The following is a 17,472-nucleotide window of genomic DNA, read 5'->3' as shown; positions in this document are numbered from 1 at the left end:
TAGACACTGCCAAATTTTCCATGGACATTGTCAAATTTACTTTCATCTCAGTAGAACAGAATAGCGTCTTTCTCTGCAGCTAAGGGCGCACTGTCTCATTTAACTTTAATTTGAATTGTCTCAATGTGAATGAGTTTGAATGTCTTCTCTCTGCTTAAGAACTACCCCCACACCCTAAAGATAGGCCTCCTGTAGTGCTGGAGAGCCTTGGACTCTATGTATTTGGCGATGACCTTGAACTCCTAGTCAAGCTTGAGCATTTTAAAAAGGTGTTCTTCTTAGCAAGTTCCAGGACAGTTATGGATACACAGAGAAACCCTGTCTCATAAAATAAATAAATAAAAATAAAACAAAAAAAAAAACCAAAATAAAATATAATAAAATGTTCTTCTTTTGGGACATGTCTGCTAATGCCCTTTGCCCCTTTTTTTCCTTCCTTGCTTCCTTGCTTCCTTCCTTCCTTCCTTTCATTTATTTAATCTCTTTACAGCCTGATCCTAGCCACTCCCTTCTCTCCTCCCAGTCCCACCTTCATCCCCACCTCCCACCATTTTCCCTTCTCCTTTTTCTCAGAGAAGGGGAGGCCCCCAAGGGCTGTCAACTCACCCTGGTACCTCAAGTCTCAGCAAGACTAAGTGCATCCTCTCCCACTGGGGCCTGACAAGGCAGCCTAGCTAGGGGGAAGGGATCCAGTGCTATTGCTCCTTTTCTGATTGTTAGCCTTCTTGTTGATTTCTGGGAACTCTTTATATAGTTGAGATTAGGCCCTTTAGGTATGATATGAGATAGGTTTTATGTATGCTCTGTTTGTCAGTTATCATTTGTCTTCTGAGATTTACATGTAGTTTTAGTCTACATTAAATACAGTGGGACAATAGGATATAGATACTGCCCATGTTTATTTTGGCTCTTTGTTTCTGAGTTGATATTAGTTCCTTAGTAACTGAGGGTGCTGAAGAAGGAAGAGTAGGGGAAGGTGTCCCACAGAAAAACATCTTCAAAGTCACATGAATTTCTTTTCATAGCCAGCAGCTTTTCAAACCCTTTGGTTATTTTTCTTGGGCAGAGGCTGTGGGTGTTTTAGGAAAATTATATCCATACTGTCATGTAAGGATAGCCTCCCTCCAAGAATACCATAACTTTCCTTTGCCTTATGAAGAGAAACTGATTTTTTTTAAAATATTGTAGATTATATATGAGTGTTTTACCTGCACGTACGTTTATGTATCAAAAGTGTACCTGGTGCATGCAGAGTCGGAAGAGGACATTGGATCACTGGAGTTAGAGATGGTTGTGAGCCACCTTGTGTTTGCTGGGAACTGGACTCTGGTCCTCTGCAAGAGCAGCCAGCACTCTAAACCACTGACCCATCTCTCCAGCCCTCAAACTGATTTTTTTATCACCTTAATGAACAGCGTATTGAGAGGGTGAGCCAGCATGACTACTAAATGCAAAAGTAGTATGGTCACTTCTGTGGGCACACAGGTGTGTTGGAGAGATTGGCTCACTTTATTTCAGATCCTTGAATATCGAGTATTGGGATTTCAGGTGGCTTAGAGAATTCCTACCTAAGTTTTCCCCAATGCAAGGAAAAGTATAAGCTGATCTTTCAGAGAATAATACAGGCTTGATCCAGCATGCTTGTCCAGCTGGAGGCATGGGGCAGTCAGAGAAAGCTAATAAATACATGTCCAGTGTTAGAGACTGGTGGGGGGGGGCAGGGAAAGACCTGTAACAGGGAAACTCTTTCAAGGGTGTCCCAGCAGCTTCTCTGTGGGGCTGTGGATGAGGCAGGTAGAGCCCACTGGGTGATTATGCTCACAAATGGCCAATGGATACAATTTTCCCATGGAAGATAAGAGTAAGTATGATCTGAGATCTAGAGAGAAGCTGGAAGGTAAGGAGGTGCCAGAGCATAGGAGCCTGTAGGTGGAGACAATCTCAGAATTAGGAGGTCCAAATACGGATGAAGGGAGAGAATTGGAACGGGAGGTTTGAAGCGTTCTGTCTCTAGACCTTGGCTTCCTCTTTTGGCTAGAGAAAGGGATAATAGAAATGAGCTCATCTCAAAATATGTCAAGAAGGGTTTCTTCCTCTCTGCCTTTTAAAAATACCCAACAGCCTCCTTTCATTTGCATATCCTCTAGGCTAGAGGAAGTACTTTAATCAGTACTTCTAATTGTGGAGAAGAGAACATGTCACCAGCCGCCCCCACATGAACATCTGATTGGGAAGAATGGATTTCTCCCACACTGGGCCCAGGCTGCTGCCTTCTCCATCACTCTGTTCAGAGTCCAGATTGTAGGGCCGACATCAAGTCTTCCTCTAGTGTGACATGAAACTTGCCCCTTTTATTTCTTGTCTCCTTTTGTATGTGTGTTCACATAAGCATGTGTTGTTTGTATGAGCATGCATGTGCGCATGGTGTGTGTGTGTTTGTGTGTGTGTGTGTGTGTGTGTGTAGGACAAAGGTTGACTTGGGTATCTTCCTCAGTCTCTACCTTATGTTTCTGAGATAGGATCTTTCATTGAACTTGGAGCTCACTGGCTAGACTCCTTCTCCCCCTTCGAAGTGTTGGGATCGTAAGACACTATACCCTGCTTTTTCACTTGGTGACTGTAGCTTCGGGTTCTCACGCTCGTGAAATGGCCCCTTTAATGACTGTACCATCTCCTCGCTTCTATTCCTTCCTTGTAAGAGACTGTTTTCTTTGATGAGCACGGCCTTGACAGTCCGTCTCAGGAGGAATTGGAGATGATCCTTACCTTCATGATGCTGAGTGCCACAGGGCTTGTGGAACTGGGTACAGGCAGCTGCATGAATGACACCCTCAATGCCCGAGTCTTCTCTGCATGGCTGTTGTGGAGTTCTTTTCTTGACTTTCCAGTGAGTTTTCCATTTGCTGGTTCACCAGCCTTAGTGTGTTTTGTGAGTGTCAAGAAGTCTGGGCACATTGGTGATTGTCTGAGCTTCTAGGTAGTGCTTTTTTTTTATTTTGTTTTGTTTTTTGTTTTGTTTTGTTTTTTCTTTGAGGGCATTAGCTCAGACCTTCTACAGTGTACTTTTACCATACCTTGAAGCTGCCGTTGGGGTTAGACTGTCGTGGTGGTCCATGCATACAGTAAAGTAAGCATCTCTTCAGCCTCCGATGCTAGTATCTCCCAGCCTACCCATGAAGCTTGCACAAAAACATGTGATCCAGTGGATAAGAGGACGCACTATAGTATAGTGAGACTGACTCCAAAATTCACCCAGCCTCAGTTCTTTCACACTTTAAGTTGAGTTAAGACTCCTTTAAAAGCCTTGATGGTGAGTGTTGCAGAGATGTGTGGTTAATGCTGGGAAGAGAAAGAGGGGCCCTGGGAAGACTTCTTGGAGGACAGTGTTTGAACTTGATCTTGGTGGAGAGGAGGGTTTAGGTGGGAGGATTGGAGTTTTTACAGAGGGCATCTCTACATAGAGGTGTTCACAGATGCATAAAGGGAGAACGGTGCCTACCCTCTCTGAAGGACACCTACTGTGCCAGCAAAGCCTCATGGGAGATGAAATGCAGGATGACTCCAGATGGCATGGATTAGTGATATCTAATCCGACAGGCATGGAAAAGTCTGAGGGACAGCCCACCTGGTTCAGAGGATCCTAATGTACCCTCTGTGCTGCTGTACTTTTGAGTCTTTGGCACCTGGGGAAAATGCCTCTCATCATGTTTGAGCTTGACTCTAGAAACTTGCCTAATATCTGCAGCTTTTTATTCAGAACAACCCACCTTTTGCTTTCTCTTCTCTTTGAAAGTAAGGCCAAAGATTGCCTCGAGCTAATCCCAGGATACTTTGGAAACAGCTATAGCAGAGTAAAACACTTTACAAGTGGCAGTTCTTCAACTTCTGTCCTCAGCTAAGGAACAAACCAAAGGCACATGTTGAAGGGGAGTGCCATTTGTAACTGGCATCATGGGACTGTAGATCCTGGGCATTTGTCCACACAGTGATTAAATAGGAGATGGTAATAGTTGCTTCTTCCTTCCAGGGGAATCGAACCCTATGACCAGCCAAACACGATCTACATTGAGCGGCACGAACCCTTTGGGTTTTCCACAGTGTTCCGCAGTACAGACTTCTTCCAGTCCCGGGAAAACCAGGAAGTGATTCTGGAGGAAGCGAGGGACTTTCAGCTCCGGGACAAGTACATGTTTGCAACGAAGGTTGTGGTAAGTTGGGGATGCTCAGGAGTGCGCTGCTCCAACAGGTCCTTTGCTGGGCCTGGGAGCCACCTGCATGAGCCTGCAGGACAGCAGCTGGTTGGTCCACTTGGGGTAGCTTGGCTGACGGATCCCGGTTGTCAGTGAACATGCCTGAAGAACACAGTAGGTGCAAGATCAGAGTGGAGAGTGGAGAGCAGGTGATTATCAGAAGATATGGGAACCTGCTTGTCTCCCTGTAGCCAAGCATTCCAAAGACAGGTTTCATTTTTGCTGTATGTAGTTGTATTCGTGTGTTAGTGTGGTGTGTAAAGGTATGTGTGTGTGTGTATGGAAGCCAAAGGTTGACCTCACATGTTTTTCTCTCTCTTTCCACCTTATATTTTGAGACAGACCAAGCTTAGCAGTTCAGCTAGGATTGAGCTCCAGGGACCCTTTCATCTCAGCTTCCCTGTGTCTGGTTCCTCAGCCCACCATAGATCCTGGGGATTGAACTCAGGACCAAATGTCTTACCAATTGAGCCATCTCCCCAGATCCTAAAAAGCAAATCTCATAATTTCAATAAAAAGAATACAGACAGGGGCCGTGGTGCTTAGGAGCTATTTTTCTCTGAATCCCACTATCTGGTTTCCTTTCATTTTTAGACTCATCTCTTTGAGATTTTTGGACACTTATATTTGCATGGCTAATAGGATGTGTAGTCATTGGCTAGTGGGAGGTAATACTCAAAGAAAAGCAGTAATTAAGCTTCCAGCTGTCAGTAAGTCTCTTAATGCTCAGCCTTGAGGAGGTCCTTCCCTTTGGTTTGATGTGCAAAATGCAGATGCTGAAATGGAGGATTCAAACCAGAGCGGATTACTTAGCAGGACTCTGTGACCCTGTTCAAAGGGACAGAGCGGGCTCTGGTAAAAGCATCTTGGATCCTTGTTCCTGGGAACTGCCTCTTTGCTTACTGACTGTGGAAGGCCTCTGGTACCAAGGGTGGGGGGGGGATGGGGAGATTGTCACTGCTTTCTGTCAGTGCTAACTAAGGGACTGAAGCCAGGTAGAGTGTCTGTCTCCAGGTTCACATTTGTTTCTGCAGTTGTTAGCAGGCAGGTCAGAAGGAGGTCAGCCTCCTTGGTAGAGTCCTAGGGTCCTCGTAAACAGGGAAAGCAAGGAAGAGGGCTGGAGGAAAAGTACAGGTGGCTAAAAGCTGTAGACATTCCCCCACTGTGTACCCTGTAGAAACATGTTTTCTTATTTTATTAACATTTGGGCTACTTTTATTTGCTTATTTAGTATGTGTGTCTTTGTGTGGATATGTGTTTGTATGGCAGCGTGTGTGTGGAGGTCCGAGGACAACTTGTGGGAATCAGTTCTCTCTCTCCACCGTTTGAGCGCCGGGACTGAACTCCAGCCATCAGCGTTGGCCGAGAACACATTTGTTCCCCCCGAGTCTCCCCGCTGCTCCACAAAATGTTTTGTGTTTAAAATTTGCCTTGCTTTTCTTTTTTTTTTTTTTTAATTTATGTGTGTCTCTGTGTGGAAATGTGTGTGTGTGAGTCGAGATGCCTGTGGAGGCCAGAGCTGTTAGAGTCCCCTGGAGCTGGAGTTTTGTGTATGGGTGAACTGCTGCTGCTTGTGGGTGCTGGGAACTGAACCTTTGTTCTCTGCAAAAGCTCTTCACACTCTTAACGTCAGAGCCGTCTTTCCAGCCCCCACACATGCTTCTTAAAACCACTGAATTGTGGCCATTTTATTTTCTTCTTGCATTGCTTCTAGATCATCCCTTTCTTGCTTTGCCTGGATTTCTCTTATACACACATGTGCACACATATATGCACATATGCACACATGCATGCACATGTGCATGGATGCACACACTTGCTTTCAGAGTAGCTCAAGAACATTCACTGTTCCAGTTGCGACAGACATCAGTAGGTAACAGAAAACAGGCACAAGTGGAAACCAGGCCCCAGTATTGATGCTTTGTGACCTAAATTGGATAACCCTGAGTTCTTTTGCAGTCTGCAGTCTTTATCTCTGGCTCCCCAGTGGCCATGGGCCTTTTTGTTTGAAGTCTTTGGCTTGGAATTGATGTGAGCATTTTAATTTTTTAGTTCTCACACACATTGATGATAACCTGGCTTGCCCTTGATTTTGCCTGAGTAGGGCCTGAGGAGGATGGATCTCGCTCCTCCTCTAAGCCTGTATCTCCTAGACTTGATGCCCAAGAGTTTAAGGTATGGTAGTGGGAGCTCTCTGCTCCACTCCATTCTGACAAGAGGCACAACGGAGACCCTGTGGCGTTTCGTTGATTCCCCAGGGTCATGTCTGTTTTGATGGCCACCGATGTTACGCTGAGCACTGGGTGTGAAGTAGAGTTAATCATATGCTGCCATATGGACCCACACAACTAAAAACAAAAAACAACCAACCAACCAAACAAACCAAACCAAACAAACAAAAACCCAAAACAAGCGGGCACAATATTGCATACCATAATCCCAGCTGTCAGGGAAGCAAAGGCAGGCAGATCTCTGTGAATTCAAAGCCAGCCTGGTCTACAGAGTGAGTTCCAGGACAGCCAGGGCTACGCAAGAAACTCTGTCTCAGAAAAAAAAAGCCAAACCCACACAAGTACATTTAAAATTTTTTGAAGTGTGTATGATGATTACTCTTGCCATGTTGATTGCACTGAGGGGTGCAGGAAGTAGTGAAAAAGACTTCTGAGTATGTCTGTAAGGACATATCCACAGAGGATTAACTGGGGGAGAAGGTACCCTGAAAGTGGGGGCCGCCATCCTACCCATAGGCTGGGGACCTGGAGAGAATAAAAGAGGAAGAAAGGTAAGGTTTGGCATCCTCTTCCTCTTTCCTGTCCTCTAATGATGTGAGTTGCTCTTCTCTGCCGTGTTCTCCCTGCCATGGCAGACTGGACCTCAAGAACCGTGAGCCAAAATTAGCTATTGCTTCCTTTAGGTGGTTTATCTCAGGCGTTTGTCACGGAGAGATAGCCTAGCTAGTATTGGAAGTGCATGGTGGTTTGGGTGAGAAATGTTCCCGTAGTCTCTGGTATCTGAATACTTGATTCTGGTTGGCAGCGTTCTTTAGGAGGTGCAGCCCACTGGAGGAAGTAAGTCACTGGAGGTGGGCTTTGAGATTAAAAGCTTCGTGCCACTTTCGGATTGCTCTCTCTGCGTCATGCTCTCAGTTGAGGATAAGCATCCTCAGCTTCCTGCTCACGGAGGCCTGCTGCCTGCTTCTTTCAGCCATGCTCCCGTGCCATGTGGACTCTCATCCTTCTGGAAACATTTCCCTGCCTTGGTCGTGGTATTTTAGCCCAGCAGCAGAAAAGTAATTCTATAGGACGCATGAATGAAGGCCCATACACTAATGATGGAGCCCAGGGCTTCCTACAGGCCAGGCAAGTCATCTACCTGAGTTATGACCTGCCTTTAAAAAAAAAAAATTCTTTTTCTGAGACCAGGGTTTCTATATGTAACCTAGTGAGCCTGTAATCCTCCTGCCTCAGTTTCCCAATGGCTGGGTGGTAGGTGTGTGCTACCATGTCTGGCTGAGCCATTATTTTAGACTTTTCTATTGTTATGCATGTGTAATGTTCTTTGGTTCTTTAACTATAGTATGGTAGCTGTTTTTGGCTTGGTGGCTTGGTTCTAATACTTGTACTCTCCCATGGATAGTTTGCATTGATTCCTATTTTTTTTTTCTTGTCTTTTGATTTTCTTTGTGTGTTTGGGGGTGGGGTAGGGACAAAGATTGAAGCCAGGGCTTCATGTATGCTAGGCTCACTATACCACTGAGCCACATCCCCGACCTTGTGTTTCTGTTTTTGAGACAGGGTCTCACTATATAGCCCAACTTAGGTTTAGTTTTGCTACCTTGACCTGTCTAGTGGTAGATTACAGGTGTGTACCACCATGCCTGGCTTAACTTGTATTCTAGATTGACCTCTGTGACTGTGTTAAAACCCTCCGAGCAAGAACAGCTTCGGAGACAAAAGGCTCTATTTGGCTTACACTTCCAAGATACAGCCCATTACTGAGGGAAGTCAGGGCTGGAAATTGAAGCGAGGAACGCCGCTTGCCGGCTCACTTGTTACAGGCTCATGTTTAACTAGCTTTCTTATACAGCCCAGGGAATGGTGCCGCCCACAGAGGGCTGGTCCCTCCTCTGTCAATTAACAGTCAAGACAATTCTCCACAGATACAGACTAGTGTGACTGCGGCAGTTCTTCAACCCCTCAACCAAGGCTTTGAGATGACTCTTGGCTGTGTCAAGTTGACAGCTGAAGCTCCCCAGTACATTTTCTTGTTGAAAATTACACCGTAATGCAGTGTAAATTACTGTGATGCAGTGGCTCTTGACACCTAACCCCCTGGGTCTCTGTTGTTGTGCTTTGTTGTTGCTGTTTGTTCAGTGCGTTTCATGTGGTGTTTCCATAAAGGTTATGCTCTTTATTATTGCACATATACCGAGATACCTGTGGTTTAGTTTAGCAGACAGCCAGGGATTGTTAGGATTTCCTTGGGTGCTTTGAAGCAGCCCGTCTCTCCCCTTCCTAATGGACTCTGGTGTGGGGTGTGTCCGAGTGAAACCTCCTATTCCCTGCCTGGCAAGTTACAGAGCTGCCCTCACCCTGCACTTCCGCCTTCTGCGGAGCCTTCCGGGTTAGCCGGAGGTGCAGCAGGCTCTGTTTTGTCCTTCCAAGAGCGTGCTCACAGCTTGTATGTGACAGGCCTTAAAAATTCCTGGAAATCTTAGGGAGCTTCTCAAACAATGCTTCTCAGGGCAGGCCTCTTTCTGAGTGTTTGTTGTTAGGCTTTGGTTAGTCCCAGCTGTGGATGCTGCCTCTGGCAATCTCAGTGTTAAACTACTACTTGTCAGTTGCTGTTCCCCCAGGCACACCCTGACTGGCTTTGGGACTGTGTGTGTGTGTGTGTGTGTGTGTGTGTGTGTGTATGTGTGTGGTGTGGTGTGTGTGGGTGTGTGTGCAGGGTCATGTGTTAGAAGAAGAGCCTGGTGCCTGCCGCTTTCTGATGAGCCACCAGGTAGCTGAAGTACTGGCAATTATCTGACTGGATTTTGGGGAGGAGGGGCCTGTCACGTCCAATAGCCCCAGTAGCTATTATGGCTGTGTGGGTGTGTGTCTCAGACCTCAGAGTTTGAGAGAGAGGGATGGGAGTATGGCGAGTGAAAATGCAGCCCAGGTCGCCATCTTGACACTATCCAACTCTTGATCTTTAATAAATGCTGCTTAGAGTTTTGCCAAACTTTTATACAGTTCTCAGAAACCTGAAAAAGTTGATTTTGAGAGTGTTTGTGTTTTTCTTGCTTTTATGACTGGTGTTTTAGGGCCCCTTGCCTTTTCATTCTGGAAATGTTTCTAATTAATAATAAGTTCGTAAACTTTGTTGTGGTTCTTTTCCGACCTATATAAAAGGAACAGTTCATATTGATAGGACCTTGTCATTGCCCTCATCTGTCTTCAGCATTCCTCACGTTTGCAGGCCCCATAGCTCTCTACCTACCCATTATTTCATTTATTTCCCACAGGATATTTTCCACTTCTTAAAAATTACATATTTTTATTAATTCTTTTATAATCTCATACATGTATACAATATATTTTGATAATAATCTTCCCTCCGCTCCTCCCCCTAACTTCTTCTGGATCCACCGCCCACGCCTCCACACTCCCTATAACATCATGTCTTCCTTTGTTCTTTCGTTTGTTTTGTTTTAATTTACAATCCACCGAGTCCCATTTTGTGCTGTCTGTGTACTCACGAGTGAGGGACCATCCGCTGCGGCATGGTTGACCTCCCCGGGATCACACTCTAGGAGAAACCAATCCTCTCCCCCAGAAGCCATCCACACGGCAGCTCCTCCCCTAGAGGTGGAGGAGCTGGGCCCTCTCTCCTCCCCCATGCTGGAAGGGGCTTGATGTCGCGCTGGTCTTGTGCAGGTGGTCATGGCTATGTGAGTTCATGGGATCTTTGGTCCTGCCATGTTCAGAAGACATTGTTTGCCCAGGTCCTCCTTGACTACTGCTCTTAGAATCTCCCTGTCCCCCTTCTGTGATGTACCCTGAAACTTGTGGAGGATGGGTGTGAGATAGACGTCCCAGAGTTCACAGCTGCTGAGACTGTTGATGACTTTTCCTCCTTAGCAGCCTGCCTAGTTCCTTCTGGTACTGTGAGAGCTAGCCAGCTAGTCACAGTTCATCTATGTTTTATTTATGATTGTTTTTTTCTCAGATGAGATCTTGCTATGTTACCCAGGTTGCTCTCTGTCTCCTAGGCTAAGTGATTCTCTTAGTGCAGACTCCTGAGTAGCTGGGATGTGCCACTTGGATTACTGTTGTTACTGGGACAAAATGCCAGAGGAGAAAGGTTTATTTTGATTCAGGATTTCAGTGCATAACAGTGTTGGGGAGGATGGGCGGGCAGGGCAGCTCACTTCACTTCATGGTGCCCTGGAGCACAATGATGGAGTACCCTGGAGCACCAAAGGAGCTGTCTTGCTGCTTTCTCTCTTTTTATTCTACCAGGGTCCCTAGCCAGCCTGGGGCCAGTGCCTCCTCATGGTCGAGCACTTTATCTTCCTTTTGTTTATCCTCTCTGAAAATGCCCCCCTGACACATCCAAAGATGTCCTTTCCTAATCCCTAGATGTCAAGTTGACAAGATTAATCATTATGTGGGAGGAGAGGTCCTGGCCACCGCCCCAGGTTTTTGTGTTTTATACCTGATGCTCCCTTTAAGGAGTCTTAGTGATGACTTGCTGAAGCTTGTCCTTGTTCCATTGGAGAATGCAACATTGATTGCTGCAGCTGATGTTTGGGTGCCTCGTAGCTATTGTTGCCATGTCAATACATACCTTGAAGGGGTGTCCTGCTGTCCACCAGCCTTCTCTAGCTGAAGCACTATGAGACTTAAAGTTGAAGGGCTCATTGCAGCATCCTTTGACCTTTGTGGTTAAGAATACGCCATTTCTTAGTTCCTCCTCTATAGCTCATTACTAGTTTGCTTTGACAACCTCTCAAATATACACCTGAATCCACATCATTTGATTATCAGAATTGAAAGCATAAAACTTAAAAAAATAAATCTCTCCATGGAGTATCAAATTCTGTAATTTTCACCCAGATGAAACTTAAGTAATCCCCAGTTGTTGTATATGTTGGTGGGTCTAGTAATGGATACAGCCTTTCAGGATATTGATTCAAAATGAAAGTTTTGCAAGCTGAGTGTGGTGGTTCATGCCTATAACCCCAGCACTTAGGAGGTGCAAGCAAGAGGGCCATGGGTTCAAGACTATCTATCCCCAACTATACAGTGTATTTAAGGTCAGCCGTGGCTACACGAGATCCTCTTTCAAAAGGAAAAAAAAAATAATCTTTTTTTAAACTTAGTAATCTTTGAATGTGCCCTGCAAATGATGCACAATTGTGAAGGAGGTAGCATATACCTGTGTGGTGTGTTTTAGCAAAGACTGCTTTTCACCGCATTGTCTGTCATCAGCCATGAAATGGAAAGATGTCTGAGATACATGATTAATAAAGGAAGGCTAAATTGTGGTTTGGCAAGGTTTACATAGAGTGTTTATGAAGAAGTTACTCAGCAGTTTTTCCTGTTGTGACCCAGTTTGTGTGCAAAAGATTGGATTGCACACATCAGTTTGGAATTGTGTTAGGCCACTGATAATACACTAGAAATCAAAGTGGCAGCCAAGATGGGCATTTTGTCTCTTTCCCATGCTGCCCCGGGTAGACAAGAAAGTTAAGGCTAGGGTTACAAGTGTGTCTTTCCATTCCAACATCCTATGGAGTTAGTCCTATTCTTAACATGCTCTCACTGGCCTTTGAATCTTTACCCAGTTAGGAAGACAAAGAAAAACCAGAATGGCCAAAATGATACCTCTACCAGCTGATTTGGTGCATTCGGGCAGCTTCCCCAGGCAGCTCTCTTTGCATTTCATTAACCAGCACTTGACTATGTGACTATTCATGATGATACAACACAGAGAATGGAGCTCTTTACTCTGGATGGTAGTCAGGGCCCTGTTGTGCAGGAGAAAAGGGAAGCTAGGTGCTGGGGGAGGAACAGTGCTGCCTGATACTATATCAGGATGTTTGTGAGTGACTGTGTAGGTACATGGAGCCGTCTGTCACTGAACACCATGGAAGGTGGAATGGGAAGAGGGAAGGGCAGTGGGAGCAGAAATCTTCATTTTATCTAATACTGATTTATACTATTAATCTTTTCCATGGGTCTTACTATTAACAGGTTTTTTGTTTTTTGTTTTTTTTTTTAAAGGCCAACTAACAAAACCCTGTGGTTTATTAAGAAAACCCTCAGAGCCTAACAATGCCCTATCAGTAGCGTGTCATGATTTAATTGACAGTATTTCTCTTGATGGCCATAAAACAATACAATAACACTTTCAGAATTCCTTGGGGTGAACCGGAATGATCTTAGTTTAGGAATAATTTTCTCAGAAGCGGGGAAAGGTGCCTTTTGAGATTCAGTGGTCTGTGATTTTGTATTTATGGGTTAAGTGTGGCATGCATATGTGTGTGTGAATGCATATACAAAATGTTCGTATGCATGTATAACATATATTATATGTATATTCCCCCAGATTTCTTAAGCCACCTTGCAAATAATTATTGAAAGTGTTTTTTTCCAGCTTTTTTTTCCTTTATTTTTAAAGTTAAAGTGTCTTCCCTCTCCTCCCCAATCCTTAAGCTCTCTCAGTCTTCTTTCTACTGTCATGACTACACACAGATTTGTACACACACACACACACACACACACACACACACACACATGCCTGTGCGTGCACACACATACACACACAGACACACACATGCTTCTCCAGACTGTACATATGAGAGAAAACCATTTGTCTTTCTGAATCAGTCTTATCTCCAGTTGTATATATTTCCCTAAAAAATGTCATTATTTAATTGTTCTGTAGGGCTGAATAAAATTTATTGTGTAAATGTATCCCACTTCCTTTATCCATTCCTTGCTGATGGACATTTAGACTAGTTCCATTTCTTAGCTACTGGGATATAAACTTGGATGTGCAAGGATCTTCGTGGTATGCTGACTTACAGTTCTTTGACTGTCTGCCCAGGAGTGGTTTAGCCAGGCCACAGCAAATTTGACGTTTAGTTTTGAGGAACCTTCTCACTGACATCTGTAGTTGGCTGCTGCACTTGACATTTCTACCGTCAGGTGGGCTTTTTCTCCACATACTTGCTGGCATTTGTTGTCATTTGCTCTCTTGATGATAGACATTTTGAATAGTGTGAAATGGAATCTCAAGCTAGTTTGAATTCTCATTTCCCTGATGGCAAAGGACACAGAGCACTTTTTAATGTATTTATTGGCCTTTGTACTTCTGTTGAAACTTTCTGCTACTAATGTTGGGACTTTAGTATTGCTGGGAATTATCTTGTTTCAGGGAACAGAGTTTAAAAGAGTGAAAAAATGTAACATGCAGTATTTGTATTTCATGTGTATGTATGTTCATTGGCAGTCATGAAGATCTTTGTATACATAGGATACCTTAACATTTTCATGACCCCAGCAATGGCTTAAAATCTGTACAATGCCACGTGGAATACTCAGCATTATGTTGAGTGTTCTGTTCTATCAGTCAGTCTGTATTCTATCAAAAGATCCTATTCAAGGGCAATGTTCAGTGACTGAATTGTGGAATTACCAAGGATTCTGTGAAGTCTTGCAAATTGAAGCCTTATGGCAGGACAGTTTTGTGAGCTTTGTATGGTGTATGGCTGATCCACTCTGTGCAGGCTTAAAGCTACAGGCTCTGCTGTATCTCTGTCACACAGCTTTCTCCCTTTTTACCTCCACCACCCTCCCCATGTCCAGGTTCCACTGTCACACACACTATCCTTCCTCATCTGATAGCCACAGAGTGTCTGTAGAAATTGTAGAACGAGTGTCCTGTACCAAGAATCGAGCTCAAGGCTGATGTTGTAAAAAAGAGGAACTGAGTCACAGACTACTTTGTGTTTTCAGTGGAGTCAGAGGGGGCTTGTCTTCTTTTCCTCGTGTTTTGAGGGACTGACATCTGGCATAGTTAATTTTCCTCTCCTCTTCCTTGGCAGCATCTTCCGGGCAGCCAGCAGCAGTCATCCGTCCAGCTCTGGGTCTCCTTTGGCCGGAAGCCTATGAGAGCAGCCCAGTTTGTCACAAAGCATCCTATTAATGTGAGTGAGGTCTGCCGCAAGGGGGGAGGGGGAAGATGATTGTCTCCAAGCATCATGGGAATGTCCTGTTGGCGTGAGCATTTACATTCTCCCTGTGGGCACCCTCTAGAGAGGCCTCTGAAGAGACTTGTTATACTCTGGGCCTGTTGGTCTGCTGTTATGCACTTCACTCTTTGAAGTGGAGCTGAATGGGAGTCCTTTTTTTTTTTTTTTTTTTTTTTTTTTTTTTTTTGCTTTAAGTGGAGTAGGATTGGCAGAAGAATTGGTGCCGGTCAGTGGCCTCATATGCCAGTCTCAAGCAATGGGAAACTTGTGCATGGCACTTAATAACCACATGCTATATTCCTCGCAGATGGCTAAGGTTCCAAAAGGGAATACATCTGGGTTCTACTTTGTAGAAACAGACAGGTTAGAAAGACCAAGAACAGAGTGGAGAAAGCATACATTGTCAGTGCTCAAATGAATTCAATATTAGCACACACAAATTGCTAGGGATGAGCAGTGCAGGTTTAGCATGGGTCACCAGATTAATGCCTGCAGTGAGGAGGCTGCCTTGGAAGGCTTTGACATCAGTGGTTGTTTGGTTGGTAGCTCAGTGGGTGTATGTATCAGGAATGATTATCAATTCTATCTAGTTGCTATGGGTTCTCCTTAGGGGAAAGAGGAGAAAATGAAATGCCTGTTCATCTATATTGTGCCTTGTGCTAATAAAAGGGCTGCTGGGGAAAATGAGGAAACATAATTACCAAAAAGAGGTTTCTAGGTCATTTATGGAGGTCAGAGGCCCATTCTTTTCTTGCACTTTACCAGCAAGCTCCATGTGTAGTCCAGTCATGGTTACTTGGAAGGGAAAATCCTTTCAGCTTCTGTGTTGAGGTTGGGCCCTGGCTGCTGCCTTTATCCCCGCTTCCATCCCTGGGATACTTGAAGTCATTGCTTTCACGTGTGTATAGAAACCCCACGAGGGAAATTGTGGTTTTGACCATTTGTTTCCTGACCTTGACTTCCAAAGGAGTATTACATCGCGGATGCCTCTGAGGACCAGGTGTTTGTGTGCGTGAGCCACAGCAACAACAGTACTAACCTCTACATTTCGGAGGCTGAGGGGCTGAAGTTCTCCCTGTCCTTGGAGAATGTGCTGTACTACAGCCCAGGAGGGGCTGGCAGCGACACCCTGGTGAGGTAAGGAGACAATTACTCCACCCCACTGCCTGTCTGCTTGGGCCAGCAAGGCCACCAGTGTCTTCTTACCTCAGTGGTTTGCAGCGTTAGCCATACGCATGACGTTGCTTGAGGTGCTTTCCAAGGGCACCCCACCGCCATCCCTGGATCAGGTGTCCTTGGATTGCAGTTGAATCGGTCTGGGGTATGGTTCAGGTTGTTCCCTCAGGGGATTTTGGTGTGCTGCCAGGGCTGGGCACTGCTTTAGGACCTCGGTTACTCTGTTAGCCACTGCCTTGGGTTTTGTGGCGTCTGATCCAATGGGAAAGAACAGTTGGAAGATATCGTCACTTCAGGGAACACAGGGGCCATGCTTCCAAGTGACTGACTGACGTCCTCTTTTAGAGGTAATTATAAGGTGGTGTGTGAAAGCAAAGCCCCAGTGTCATTGACCCTTTAACTGGCAATCACAAGTGTAGGACTGTTTGGTACCCCTAGTACTGGGTACCTTTTGATTACTACCTTCGCTGAGGAGCTTGGGAGCAGTTGGGGTCTCTGGATTTAATTTTTTTCTGGATGTTTGGCACATATGGAATCATTACAATGGTCTGTGGCCTTCTGTATCTGGCTTCTAGCATGTGTTCAAGATTTATTCCCATGAGCTGCATGTTAGCACCTCATTTCTTTTGTGGGTGTATAATAGAGTTTACTTGTTCTAATGATTAAATTGTGAACTATAGTCCCTCAGGTCTTTCAGTAACTTTAATTTCACCTTGGAGACCCCCATGGCTATGGAATGAATAACATACAACTTGCTGATGACTTCTCCATCTTCCTCATTTGTCAGCTATTCAGATGAATCTCTTGGTAGGACAAAGTGGGAGCCCAACCTGGTGAGGACTACCAAGGAAGTAGTGACCTCAGTGACACAACCATTGAGCTTTTCACACATATAAACTGCCTTTCATGTGTGACAGTTTTCTCTTGTGATGCCTGAGTGTGTTATCCAGTTGAGAAACTGAAAATAGATTCATGCTGAGAGTGGTAGGCCAATATCCTGTTCAGTTTTCTTCTTATTCTCATGTCTTATCTCAGGGTGACAGGGGTTCATGTGTGCTCAGTTGAATGGCCTGTTGTCATTTGTGGCTCAGTTTTAGGCAGATGAAATGGGGTCAGGGTGAGTTATCAGATGCACAGGCAGGCTGGTTTAGCATAAACTTCTCTGAGCTGCATAGGGAAGTGTGATGCAGAGGAGCAGGCTCTCATTTCCTTACAGAAGAGGAGTGAGAACTCTCTATAGGGAATTCCTCTGGCATTTGTGGGTTGTGCTTGGGTGAATCTCGTGGAAAGCCATAGCTAGCTGTAGGGCTTTTATAGGAACTAATGTGCTAACCATGTGGCAGACCCATAGGGGAAGCTTAAGAAGGAACACTTGGTTTAGTTGTTGGGGATGGCTGCCAGTGTATCGATTTTGTACAGGGTATAGCTGAAGGGGGCACCTAGTGAACTTTCTGGCAAGTGTCATCCCAAGACACCTGGGAAAGAAGGGAGAAGTGCTTTGGAGTGGGCTGGGGAGGAGAAGATGAGAGAAAATGGGCTTTCGGAAGAGAATGCTGACATGAAATCTGTTGTTCTAGTGCAAGGTAAAGAGGGAAATGAAGGCATGGAATGACATTAGAGCAGAGGATTGTGAGGTAAAAGCTGACAGGAATTAAATGCTAAAACTCCAGGAAGATGGGTAGGGAAAAGAACCAGGGTTTGTCTGAGAGAAACCACAAGCTTCCCACATGGGTGTAACAAGCAGTGTGCCTCAGGATGGCAGGTTTCCGAGGCAAGAGAACTGAGGGCGGGCAGTGCCTG

General features: G+C 45.0%; 1 protein-coding gene across 2 annotated transcripts in view; it reads left to right on the top strand.

Annotated features, from left to right (window-relative positions):
• Sorl1 (sortilin related receptor 1) overlaps positions 1–17,472 on the top strand; it is a 169,536-nt gene that overhangs the window by 38,062 nt on the left and 114,002 nt on the right. For both annotated transcript variants that reach the window (XR_009587498.1, XM_060372084.1), the window contains exons 6-8: positions 4,028–4,208; positions 14,350–14,451; positions 15,464–15,633. Coding sequence is in view for 1 of the 2 variants with exons in the window: in XM_060372084.1 (XP_060228067.1) it covers positions 4,028–4,208; positions 14,350–14,451; positions 15,464–15,633 (453 nt within the window). In the remaining variant the exon portion in view is untranslated. The remainder of the gene's footprint in view (positions 1–4,027; positions 4,209–14,349; positions 14,452–15,463; positions 15,634–17,472) is intronic.

The sequence above is a fragment of the Meriones unguiculatus genome, chromosome 1 (assembly GCF_030254825.1).
Source record: "Meriones unguiculatus strain TT.TT164.6M chromosome 1, Bangor_MerUng_6.1, whole genome shotgun sequence".
In the NCBI taxonomy this organism is placed as follows: Eukaryota; Metazoa; Chordata; class Mammalia; order Rodentia; family Muridae; genus Meriones; species Meriones unguiculatus.
This window is presented reverse-complemented; position numbering and strand designations above follow the sequence as displayed.